Genomic DNA, 13556 nt, shown 5'->3' with positions numbered 1-13556 from the left:
CAGACTCCATACACTTACATCTACTTTCTTCTGGAGATTCAAACTTCTTACAACTTTCCTTGCCAGATGAAGTGCATGATTGTCGTCCAAAGCATAATGATCTGTTACACCAGATTTTCTGTATATAAATAACAATAGCAATATGACTAACTTAGGGGAAAAAACAATAAATCAGGCAATGAAAACTTGAAATTTTAAAGCTGCTAAGACCTTGAAAATATAGATGCAACAATTCAGCTCTCTGTGTTTTATTATTAAATTACCTAAAAAAAACCCCTATACCTGACCTTTTCTTCAAAATAGTATATTCAGGTTATCAGACATGAAATAAAATAGCAACTGCAGGAAATAAAAAAATCTAAATGATGATATAAAATATAACAAGCATTGTTCAAATGCAACAAAAATTCATTTCAATTATAAAGAAAAACATGTTTACAAAAACAGCATTAACTGCCCTTCAAAACAATTTTTTATTCACTTCAGCAAACTGAAGTAACAAATAAGCATTTATTATACAGCAATACATAACTTACTGTGCAGTAATACCTTATTTTGTTTATTATTAATTGCAGAGCTTGAAAGTGCATTGATTTTTCTGGTTTGATAACAAGTATTCTTTTACAAAAAGCACAAGCTATTTTGATCTTGCTTGTAGTGCATTCTATGTGGCAGTAAGAAAGATACAATCTGCAAAATGTATTCTCTTTCTCAATAGATATTATTCTATTAACAGTATTAAAACCCTCCACATTATGCATGATGCTGCAGTATACTAGACATGTGAGTATTTTAAAGCAGTAAATGAAGGAAGCAATCCTAACTTGAATAACATAATGTAACTGTGACAATCTAACAATGAAATGATCTGTCAGCACCAGATAACAACACAGAAAGAATTTTAAAAATGTAAATACAGCTTAAGAAAGATCTAAAACAAAATAAAATAAGGGAAAGGCAGGGGAAGGGGAAGGGCAAAGGGAAGTCCAAAATATGGAAGAAATTAACTCTGTGAAAATATTTCTTTAAACCTGCAGTGAAGATCTGCCCCTCCAAGATCCTCTGCTGATACCTGTTCACCTGTTGCTGCTTTAACCTACCACAAGAAAAGGAAAATGAGCTTCACAGTTGACACTTGTCTTGCATTAATATTTATACTATCTTAGGTACAGCAATAACGGAGATCGTTGCAAATGCTTCTTCATTAATCATATTTCCCTGCTTACTCTCCCTCAGAGCATCAAAATGTGACAACATAGAATCTTGTCAAAATTACTTTTTTTGTTTGACTTTGCATCCTTACTCTAATGTTAATATGTAGTTTTTATTGACACAGACACTCTCTGCTGTTCTATTTACTGCTGTGTCCCTCATTAATGTGAATATACTTACGCACCCTTTAATGTGAATATACTTATAAGCATGCTTTTTCACAAAAATTTTCTCAGCACTTAACATGGAATTTCAAATGGGATATTTCCATGCATTGTTTCAAGCAAACAATACCCCAGCTGAAACTTAGCATTTTTCAGTTTTGCTTTCTCTACACAAACTCTTTGTGAATTTTAACTTACTAGTTTTAAATATTAGCCATAAAACAACCATTAGCAGTTTTTCATTTTCTAAACCTTCCAGCAAACACACAATAATTTATTAATAGCAATTTTCTTTAAAAGAGCATAACAGCGGCATGTAACTGTTTGGATCAAGTATGATGTGTCCATAAAAGTACCTGGACTGCAAATCCAAAGCCTAGATCTGTGTAATCTTAGACCTGAAAGGGTAGTTTAAGAGTGAATGGTCTCCTTCTCAGAACAAAGCAGTATAATTTACTACTGGCGTTAAAAAAACCCCCAGAAGACTTCTTGAGGCATTTCCACTCTACAGTAAGTGCTTTGAAAAGGATTCCTTGAAAGCTAGTGAAACCATTATTCATCATCCACAGAGAGTACAGAGGTAGAGTACAAGCAATGGAAGGGAGAACTATCATCATTTCCAGACCAGATTTCAGTTTCCAAGTTTCATGTCTAAAAACAAAGCACACTAATTATATATATATATATTCTCACACACACATTTCCGAACTGTCAAGTTTGCAAATTTAAGTATAGATATTTCTTCAACAGTAGGAGTTTTGCTTTGAAATTTGAATTACCCATGGAATATGAAGGTGTGGCATACTAATTAATGGCAAGTTTCTGTCAGAGACATAATTAACTTCAGTCTTCATTAAACAGTGAACATAAGAACATACTTTTAAAAGAAGTCAGGAAGATTTCTTCACTGAAAGGGTTATGCAGCACTGGAACAGACTGTCCAGGGTAGTGGTTGAGTCACCATCCCTGGAAGTATTTAAATGCATATAGATTTGACATTTAAGGGGCATGGTTTAGTGGTGCATTTGGCAGTGTGAGGTTAATGGCCAGACTCAATGACCTTTAGGGTGTACTATAACATAAGTGATCCTACCATTTGATGATACGATTTGATTTTATGATTGTATGAAATAATTACATAAATCTCTCTTTACGCAACCAGTTATAACGTACTGTTAACTACTCCAGAATTTGGCACAAAGCTGAATAGCACAATGATTTACATTAGCACAGAAATCCAGAGACTAATTTTAAGATATTTTACAAAAATGGCTTTTTTATTTTTTCCACAGAGATGAAGTTTTCCTTCTCCAAATCACAGTATCGGAGCTGTGGGCTCTGTCTGCCACCATGAGAGATTGCAAAGTTTAACTCCTCTGCTCAAAGCAGGGTCAAGCCAGAGAAGGTTGCTAACGACCATGTAATGACCATGACTTTTGAATGTCTCAAGGATGGAGACTCCACAACTCTCTGGACAGAGAGACTAATTATGAGTAACACCAGGGATTTTTCTTTTTTCACTTCCTCAGGATGTTTTGTTTTAGGCAGGCAAGCAATAACATCCAATCCAATTTTCTTCATATAGGAAAGACGTTTTGGAGAACAGAGCTTACACAGTAACGGCTACAATATCTGCTACAGCATGGAATGGCAGTTTCTATGGGAGCCTGAAGTAGTTTTGATGCTTAGAAGAAGGCAAATAGAATATTTTCAGTAACAGTATCAAAAACTCTACAGAGCAGAAAGGCTGACAGTAGAGATAATAAAGTTTGATCTATACAAATAAAGATAAGGATCATTACATCTGCAGGTTGCTAAGAAACAAATTAAATTGGAGGATAGCTGTGAAATCTTCCTCTGAAAATGGGGAAAGATTTTAAAACTTTCTAACTTCGCAACATCCTTGCAGTCACTGACTTGCCTAGTCAAGTCTTCCCCCTGAGGTCTGACTTGGATCACTCTTTTCCAGGTGCCTATCCTGGCAAAAGTCTCACGTGCTACATCGCAGTGACACACATGTATGATCTGAATTGCCTCCTGATGTCAAATGATTACCATTCCCAGAGAACAAGAGGCTGGTTCTCTTTTTTCATCTTCCAAGCCAGCTTTCTGGGTTGTACCGGGCATTACATGTCTTACTGAAAACCTTTGGAAAGGTTTGTACTTGGACAGCTCAGGTGTTCCTGCAACCAGGGTAGTTATTCTTGGTTATACTAACGAACCTACTAAAAGTCTGATGTACAAAGTTCATGTCCTTCACCACACTAATTTTCTTATCTCAAGGAACAGATGCATGAACCACAAAATGTTACTCACTCAACTAATATTATTCTCAGATAGTATCTTCATTCATGTTTACGCCACTTTTCAACAAGAAACTCCAAATATCTAAATTACAGTGATAAATTTACACAGAATTACTTAATTCTGAGGAGTATTTGTCTTTGTTTACATATAAACAAGCTGAAAAACACTAATACAAGATAAAAAGGAACAGAAACCTGGGTAAGACATTTGAAACAATTACTGTCAATGAAATTCTAACAACCAAATTCTAATGAGCAGTAAATAAATTAGCCTGACATTACATAGTTGCTTTTCATTACTTCATCTGCTTTTCCTGCTTACTTTGCTCTTCTTATCAACTTGAAAAGGCTCCACCAAAATAATAAATTTCTTCAAACTAAATGCCTTGTTTTATTAAGGTAGACAACAAAGTATCCCTGTACTTTCAGATATATGTCCCATGCCCCTGCTTTCCATATGCCAGTTAAATTCTGAATTTATTTAAGATGTACAAATGTAAGACTTCTTTTTTTTTTCTTTTTTCTTCCTTTTTTTTTTTTTAACTGCATAAGAATTTAAAAGCCATCTATACACTGAACTTTGAAAAAGGCACAAAATGATGAATCCACTTTTACCAACAAGATTATACAGTGGGGAAAAAATTCACTCTAAAGGAAAAGAATGCAATATAAAAATATGCTGTGGAAATGAGAGCAAAGCTATACAAGTAAACACTAAATCACACTAAAGGATGAGTCCGTCATACTTTTAATGACAGTAACACAATCATGCCTTAGGAACTAGTCAACAAACAAATCTGTCAGTGCCTGTTTTCCCATAGTTTAATGGGACATGCCACATTTTCCCAGTATCTTAATTGAAGGAAGTGACTTCCAAGAGACTTTACCTCCTCTGTTACTAGAGGAATCAATGGAGCAGTATCTTCATTAACAATGCTGTTACAAAGCAATTTCTCTGTTTCAGCATGCTCAAGTTGGACGGACTCTTGAGAGACATTTGATGTATGTTTGGCTTTGTCACTGGAAGCACACCTAAAAGTTCCCAAAAGACTGTAACCAAAACAGAGCTATCGTGCTGCCTCAGACCAGTTTGTACAATAAATTTGACAAGTATTTGACTATTTCAAAAGAGCAAGTTTATCCAGCCATGTTTCATCAAGACTTAATAGTTGTGATGAGTGATGCTGTTAGTTCTAGCACTAACATTTATTACTGAAAATACATTTCTTTCTCATAAAGCTTGTGTTAAGTAGAATAATCTTTGTCAGCAAAAGACTGACATTACTGTATTATTATTTGTATTGGTATAGAACTGAGCATACACCAGAACATAGAGTAATTTCTAAAATAGTAAACCACATTCAAGCATTCCTTTTGTTGTGCCAAGCTACTGTAATTTTAAAGCTCTCTTATACTGCAGTATTCTGCAGTCACAAATTCCACTATGAGTTCCACAATAAAGCAAGTTTTAATTCACAGGAATTCTTCAGGTCAGTTTCCTTAGAAACAATTTCCTTACAAAGACAGAAAGAAAGACAGAAAGAAAGACAAAGGTGAAAAGACAGAAAGAGAGAAAGACAAAGTACTGTGACAAACTCCATCATAAGTGTGTCTCTTTTGTCAGCAAACTGACACAAAAATATAGCAGATCAGTCCTGCTTCATATGTCCTTTGATCTTGACTTTGAGATACAATACAGATGGTTGTGATTTTTTCAAATTTCATGTCAAACCTAGAGAGTACATAACTGAATATAGAAACAATTTTTATAATTTAAAATGTGCACAGCAATCTAAAAGCAGTACTATAAAAACACAGTCCAGTTTATAAATATACACCTCTAATGAACAGAAGAGATTTGACTTAGGATAGAAACATTCAGACACACTCAAAAATACAAATTAATCTACAGAATATCTAGAAATATCTCGTCAATAAATGTCTCAATTGTTTAAGGTAGACAATTATTGCAGCATGATTTGGGAGGAATGGGAGGAACGGGGCCACGTCACTAGAAACTTCTGTATCCTTACCAGTGGTGGCCCTCCCAGGAATATTGTTCCCTGTTTGCCAACAATAATACTTTCATCAGCCATTGCAGGTACATATGCTCCTCCTGCTGTACAAGATCCCATGACTACTGCTATCTGTTGGAAAACAAAAAGCACAAGTTAATGAACTGTTCAACCCTTAAAAATAGCAAAGGCACAAGATATTATGTATTTTAATACAGGTCATTGGACAGCATTGCAAGATTATTTTTGCCTAAGAGAGCAAACATTTTTATGTTTTAGCATTTCTTTAAGAAATAAGGAATCTTCCATTTTCAACAGTCTTTCGAACTATGATCTTCAGACTACCCTGCTGGAAAATTCACATATGAAGTACCATCAGCTACTTATGTGATATGCTTGAAGAGACACACATTCTACCATGGAATTTGGTTTTACTGATCAACAGTAAAGGTTAAAACCTAGAGGTTTCTCCTGGTATTTACACTAAAGTCAGGACTTCAGTTACTGATTATTGGCATAATTTCACCAGTGTTAACATCCTTTTAAGGAAATTTCTCCCATCTCCTAGTATGCTACTTCAGGTCTTCAGTGGATCAACCAATTACTTTTGCCCTTTCGAGGTGTGTTGAGCATCTCATTATAGGCTTCAACAAGAATAATCTCTGCTTCATCCTTTTGCCTAATTTTGAGATGAACACCTATCCAGTGAACATTTTCTACCAGTAATATCTTGGTGATACTTTTACAAAACTGATTTGATCCCAGATATGATGAATACTGTAACTGTAGACAATCATGGAAATGAAGTTTCTCAATTTCTCCTTTACAGGAGCATCTTCAAAGACCCTTTCAAGACACTTGTAGAGCAGAAGAAAAGGAATACTCATATGGAAAAGGCAAACACTTTCTTTCACAACCATACATACACACAAAAACACCCTAAGAAAACCCCAGGAAACAATGTTATTTAAGGTTAAGTTTGTTTCAAGATATTTGTAAGGATAATTCAGAAGAAGAAAACAGCACATAGAAAAACAAAACTTCCAAATCACATTATGCTTATCTAAAGCAGGAGTAGATGAACTATGTCAATCTGCTATCATCAAATCAAACTGCCTTTTCAGCAAACAGTTTTCAGTATTGCAAACTATATTCAGAGTCACATGATTAATCTGCAGTATTTCTGTTGTGTATTTAATAAATGACTCCTGGTAAATTCAAAAATAACATAAACCTCTAGAAATGGGAGAAACTTGGGGTAAATATTTCATTTTTTCCTCCAGGATTTGTGTTTTTTTCCTATTCTTAATTTCACCATGCTCACATGTGAAATGTGCCAACATTTAAACTTTAACTCAAATTTTTTCCAACTGGAACATATATCTACTGGAAAAAATAAAACCTACCTGTCAAGTTCCCAAATAATGTCCTACATCCTGACTTAATTTTCTAAATTGCTGCAAAGAAATTCTTCATGTGTTCAACAAAAATCAACAGTCCTGAGTGCACATACACTATTTCATATCCGCTGATCCATCCCCCATCGTTATCCCTGCAGCGTATGAATGTGACAGAGCTCAGGAAGCAGCTAATAAGGAGCTAATCACATCTTTCTGATTCACACCCATATGGGCAACAATGTAATTTAAGCTGTAGTGGGTGTAAAATAAATTAGTCACAGGTGAAAGTGGAGGGGGAAATTAAAAGCACTATCAGCAACCAGAAAATTAAAAGCGGAAAAAAAAGCAAGCACTTTAAGGGCCAAACTGAGAAGAACTAATGAACTGATGAACAGACCTCCAGGCAGGCCACAGCACAGAACATCAGGTAGCAAACTAACAATATCCAGACTCCCATGTCAGAAGAATTGACCAGAGTGGAGATCAGAGAGAGCATAATTTCCTAATTCCATTTTCTAATGAAACATGCTCTCAGACAGGGAAGATGGTTCAATGGTTCTAGCTACCACTATCTGTTAGCACAGGACCAATAATAGATTTACAAACGTTAACAGTGCCTCTTTGAAATAATAAAAAAAAAGGATAGATACATCTCCCAAACAAAATGCACCCTTATTACATTCTTTAAATAAAGGAAGTACTTCAGAAAAACATTTCTCCCAGTCTTCCATAAACATTTAAAGAAAGTGTCATACTGGGAAAATTTAACTTTAATCAGTGTCATAACAAACAGAAATGTGTTTTAATAAAAGACAAATATTTCTTACATTTAGTTTTTATGGTATATGAATACAACTACTCCTAATACAACACCATATGGTAATTGAAAGAAAAACAAATTCAACTTTTTAATGCAACTTTACAAATATGTTAAATACGTTTCAAGATATGCTGGAACCATGATCATCACTGTAAGATCAGGCATTTTTAGAAAGGTCCTGCCCAACATCAGGAATTTCAGCCTTGCAAGCTGGGTATACATATTCATCTTCAACAAAACACCTAAAAATCATTACTCCCATAGCAGATCATGATTGACGTCTCTAGCAAAAATAAGGTTTTCCAAAAATTCTCCAAAAAAGATAATTCAGCAAAACATCACTCCTTTGACACTCGCTGTTCCACAAAAACACTAAGACCAGCCTAGACCCATGAGGGAGTCTGCATGATGACCAGCTTACAAACTGTCTTTTTCTCCTATGTATTTTTGTTCTAACTAAACACTGCTTTTCTCTGGAAATCACTACAATTGGTCCACCTCTACTATCAGAAAGAACTGTACAAGGTAAATTATATCATACTTCCTAAGGACATCTAGTGTGTTGTCGGAATCTTCAGCCTTGGATTTTTAAGGAAGCAATGGTTTCAGAATTCTTTGGAAAAGATGATTGAAGATTTGAACTCTGACTTGCTTCCAAAATGTGCCAAAAAGTTATCAAGGTAACACAGGCAGTTTCCTCAAAAATCCTGCAAAGCCAGTATCTGTCATGTAAGGAGTGAGATGGAATAGTGTATCCTTGACTGGTCAATCTGCTTCACCCTGAAAGTATTGGCTTCTATTACCGCCTTCCCCCGGAAAAAAAAAAACGCGTCCAATGCCCCACTGGAATCTGTTGTGTGAGTGATTGCAATCGTGTCCCCGCAAGTCCCAGGGCAGGAGAATCCAGTGAGAATAGTCTCTCAACAGTTTCATTCCTGGTGAAAAAGAACACTAGATAGTGGTATTATGGTGGGATTCGTGTCATAGCACTGCCAGGGGCTCTGGTTGTGTGACAGTCCAACCTCAGACAACGTGAGGTGAAATAACTGCTATGACGTATCACTTGGGAGAACCTCAGCGCACACTGCAGGCACCCACAAATTAAACTGTATTCCAGCCCTTTGCCAGGATAATGACTAGCCTTTTCAGGCTTTCGAAGTGTGGTAGAGAACTTCTTTTATTGAAAATAAATATTGTCATCACAAGTTCCACAGTACGTGTGACCTATTTCTCACTCAGAATAGATCTTGCTGTTCTCATTATATAGAAAACAGGGGTTGGGTAATTTTTTAATGTTCTACATTCCTCAGCTCTTACTGTAATCAGCTGTAGATTAATCTGTCAGGATTGTACATATCACAGACCTAAAAGAGAACCTGGGTTTATGATCGTAACTTCTTTTTTGCTCTGACCACTTCCAGATGCCGGTTTCAAACAATGTCTTTATTCTTTTATTAATTTATTGTTTTATTGGAAGGTTTTATATATTTTCCCCAGTAAAAGAAAGAGTTCTGCAGGATCAAATGAACTTTGCTGTGCCTCAGTGCTAAATGAGGAAGCTGACTGCTCTCCCTTGGGACCAAAAGAAAAAAAGACTAGTTCTGAGAACTTGTGCTCAAAACTGGTAGTTTTAAGAAGTTCCTCACAATTTGCCTTTTTTGACTTGTTTTAAGGACTGTAGGTGCAGTCTGTCTCCTTCATGTTAAAAAAGGCACAGTAAGATCTGGAAAAGAAGATGAACTAGAACATCAAAGGTGTGGAACACTGTCCAGGAAGAAGTGCAGAACTTGAATTTTTGGTCTGCAAAAAACAAGGCAGGTACAAGAGGGGGCTACAAAACCATACAAAGAGGTGGGAGTTGACTGAGTAGACAGCAACTCTGTAGGAACTAGCCAGTTGCTTGCTTTCCTATAGTGTTCCTTCATCTGCAGGAGGTTATCTTCAAAGACCATGGATTTCTTCACCCTCTGTGGCAGCTTCTCACTGCTAACAGTTAGGTCCCTGCTAACAATTCCCTTCAAGTCTTTATCCTGTCACCTGGCTTTCTTTACTACACTAGGACTGTACATCCTGCCCTTCACTTTCACTGCAGCCATAGCTGCCCGTCAGCAATCCTCAATCATTTTACATTCTTCATGAGTAACAGATCCAGAAGTGTGCCTTCCCTAGCACACCACCTGCATCAAAAAAATGATCCCTATGAACTCCTGAGTGAACCATGACACAAAACCACTTCTAAATCCAGGAACTGTGACTAACAGTAATTATATGCATCATTAATGCATTAGAAAATAACCTCATTATTAGGGCAGTTTTATCATAAAGCACATAAGGGTATAAAATGCATTTATCAATATACACATGCCCCCATTAGTGGAAGGTATGTCTCATTTACTAACCATCATCAGGGAGGTCCTCACCTTTGCAGTGCTGACGCAGAATAATCAACTGTTCCAAGAAATTTTCTAGTGCTTTCTCAAATGGCCCTACATACTATGTTCCCAAGTCCATTTCTCTCCTACTCCCAGACAGGAGCAGGTAGGTCAAATCATTAACATGAATACTAAGAAAGAAGACTGTTTCTTCAAAACTATAATGAATTCTTGTGGACAGTTACTGTGTTTACAGTGCTTCCAAGCCCCAGACTGGGCCATCAGGTTAGCACAACACAGTGCTGTCAGGAACAAAACATGGGCACAAGCCTTGAAAAGAGGTAATGGCAGCAAGCATAACAATTACTTAGTACATTTAATTCTTAGATAAAAGCAAATTACCTGTGGAATTCCTTGTGAGGACATGACTGCTTGATTATAGAAAATACGGCCAAAATGATCTCGATCTGGAAATACTTCTGCTTGCCGAGGTAAATTTGCTCCTCCTGAATCAACTAGAATGAATTAAATTACATTAACATGTTTTGAACAGTGTTATATACTTCTTGGTAAAGTATCTGCATGTTACTTAAAATATACAGCAATTACTATAACTAATACTGTATATATTTCTATGAATCTAGGTATAATAGGACGTTCTTTTTGGAAAAATAAAGAAGGAAAAGAGTAAACATGCCTCTCCAAAATAACATCCTTTACTAACATAATTGTCATGGAAAATAAACTCAGACATGTAAAGATGCAACCATACCTCCCTAAACAAACTTCTAAACTCATCTTGCTGCAAAATATTTAAACTAAAAATGCTTTTAATGTAGAATTCAAACTCAACTATTCCATTGCAATTCTGTCACAAGCTCCATGAACAGGCAGAGCTAACCACCACTGAGTTCAAAAGGTGCTGCCTGTGTACTTTGATACCTTGATTAAACTTCACAAAAACATTAAACTACCTTTATGAAGATTCATTTATTATGTGCCCTTGCTTCAGGATACGCCCTCCAGAGATTACAGGTCTCCAACAGGAGCAACCTGTCTGCTCCCAATTAATGAAAATACAACCTGTCCTGAGAAGTATCCAAAGGATAGGACACTATGAGGAAATGCACAGGGAGGTAAAGCATCCCTGAGAGCTCTGGCTCCAAGTAATTAATTTTTACCTGCAACCACCAGTCTGTATGCACATTCTCATCTTACTGGACTGCAGCCAAAAGAAAATGCCCACACCAGTGACTGACTCAGTGACAAATGGCACCAGGTGTCCATGTGAGAATTAGCACCTAGGCAGTTGTTATCACTGATGGAAAAGGCAGTTCAAACAACATGAAAATTACATAGTCAGCACAGTGCTGACCACCTACGAAGCACTCCCTCTTATCACACAGCCCAAACAAACCGGAACAAGCATAAGAACAGAAACTGCAAAGGTAAAATAACTCACCAGGTATGAATGACAGTGTACATTCAAGGACTATACATCTCAAAGATGGAATAAAACGTTAAACTTTAATTTCAAAAGCATAGCTGTGTCGCACAGTTTCTCATTCCATAAGATCTTAAAACAGTAGAATCACCCACAGTCGCTCACTGATAACTCATTAAAAAATAAAGAGTTCTCTGAACAGACAGAATTTGCTGATAATTCAGACCAAAAAAATCGTAACAGTTGTTTTGCAAACAGCAAAGCTAAGTTTCTTCTGTTTTTTTAACATGTAAGATAAAATATAGCCCGCCCTTCCCTCCAGGACTCTTTCTATGGCAGTCCCACAAAATCTACACCCACACTGTCCCTGCATCCACCTCGTCAACAGTTTCAAGTTCACACTTCTCCTAATCCTTCTATTGGTATTATTCACGTGTTTGGCCTACCAGCAAGGCAAGAAACTTCAAACATTTTTACTGGCCAGGACCTATATTTATGCTGACTATTTAACTAGTACAAGCATCCAGACTGGCAAACCAATGAATGCCCCTCAGCTGATATTTAAGTTGCTAAACTAAGCTGAACAGACAAGAAATAACCTGCCCTATTTCTTAAAATGGGAGTAGAAAGCCTTTCTCCTCTGATGCTGACATACACAACATCCACAGGAATATAAACTTTCTTACAACTTTCTGTCAAATCTGACTGAAACTGGTTAATAGGTTCAAAAGTCATTATACTGGGAATTCAGGCTGAAAGGAAGACACTGGCAGAAACCTCTTGTATTTGTATAAAACCAGGCTAAGAAAACTACCAGTAATATATTACAGATACCTGTCACTCTGTTCTTCATCTTTTATAATAAAAGTATATGTAAGTAAAACTTACATGAAGGTTTGGCCAAATACTGATCTAGACTAAATAGACTGAAGTTAATAGACTAAACTCAAAATGTAAAATAAAATACAACTAAATTTCTGCTTCAGAAAAATTAATCCCAAATCCTAAAAATATATTGATCCAAACTATTACTGACAATTTTGGGACTCTTATTATTTTTATTTCCTTGGGATGTTTTCTCAAACAGATACATCCTCCACCAGAATGTACTTTTTTTTTTCTAAAATGTAATTTGAATTGACCAGATGAGACTACCAGAAAGATTGCTCATCCATGACAGAAAGAAGTGATACAGTGTTAACAGCTGCACCTGTATTTTTTGAACCCACCCCTACAGCAGTGCAGTAGATAGTGCTGAGAACCTGTACACACCCTCCAGTTAAGATGTGCCACCAATCTGTAGAGATAATACAGTATTAATGAAAATGTATGTGAATAGGTGTGCTTTACATACATTCCTGGTTAGTTAGATCTGTGGACACAAGAGCTGCCCTTCACACAGGACCTTGGCTATTTCTGCAATGGGACTTACCCAAATAAAGGCAAGGGAGATGATTTTGCATTGCAATTTCTTGAGCACGTAAATGTTTCTTAACAGTGATGGGATAATAGGTACCACCTTTGACAGTTGCATCATTAGCAACAATCAAGCATTCCACCCTAAAAATAAAACAAGTTTATGAGAGAGAAAACCATTTCTAATGTGTAAGTAGGTATGATGGTTAAGAGCTGCAACATGCCAAGGACTCTTGAAGCCCTGATACTCTAAGAGAGATCTTCTCACCTGCACTCCCTCAAGTGCACATTGTAACAGCAGCCTCAGCACTACAATGTCCTGTCCATTATTTTAGAGAGTAAAATAATGCTATATAGCACCACAATTAATTTCAAGAATAGTCTTGGAGGTATTCTGAGTAAGCAAA

General features: G+C 36.4%; 1 protein-coding gene across 1 annotated transcript in view; it reads right to left on the bottom strand.

The window, feature by feature from the left end:
* MCCC2 (methylcrotonyl-CoA carboxylase subunit 2) overlaps positions 1 to 13556 on the bottom strand; it is a 37095-nt gene that overhangs the window by 15221 nt on the left and 8318 nt on the right. The window contains exons 5-9 of the mRNA XM_069000991.1: positions 13166 to 13293; positions 10692 to 10804; positions 5716 to 5829; positions 1032 to 1096; positions 19 to 118 (exon numbers count right to left, since the gene is read on the bottom strand). Coding sequence (XP_068857092.1) covers positions 19 to 118; positions 1032 to 1096; positions 5716 to 5829; positions 10692 to 10804; positions 13166 to 13293 — 520 coding nt within the window. The remainder of the gene's footprint in view (positions 1 to 18; positions 119 to 1031; positions 1097 to 5715; positions 5830 to 10691; positions 10805 to 13165; positions 13294 to 13556) is intronic.

The sequence above is a fragment of the Aphelocoma coerulescens genome, assembly GCF_041296385.1.
Source record: "Aphelocoma coerulescens isolate FSJ_1873_10779 chromosome Z unlocalized genomic scaffold, UR_Acoe_1.0 ChrZ, whole genome shotgun sequence".
Classification (NCBI taxonomy): Eukaryota; Metazoa; Chordata; class Aves; order Passeriformes; family Corvidae; genus Aphelocoma; species Aphelocoma coerulescens.
Note: the sequence above shows the minus strand (reverse complement) of the source record. Positions and strands in the feature narration are given on the sequence as shown.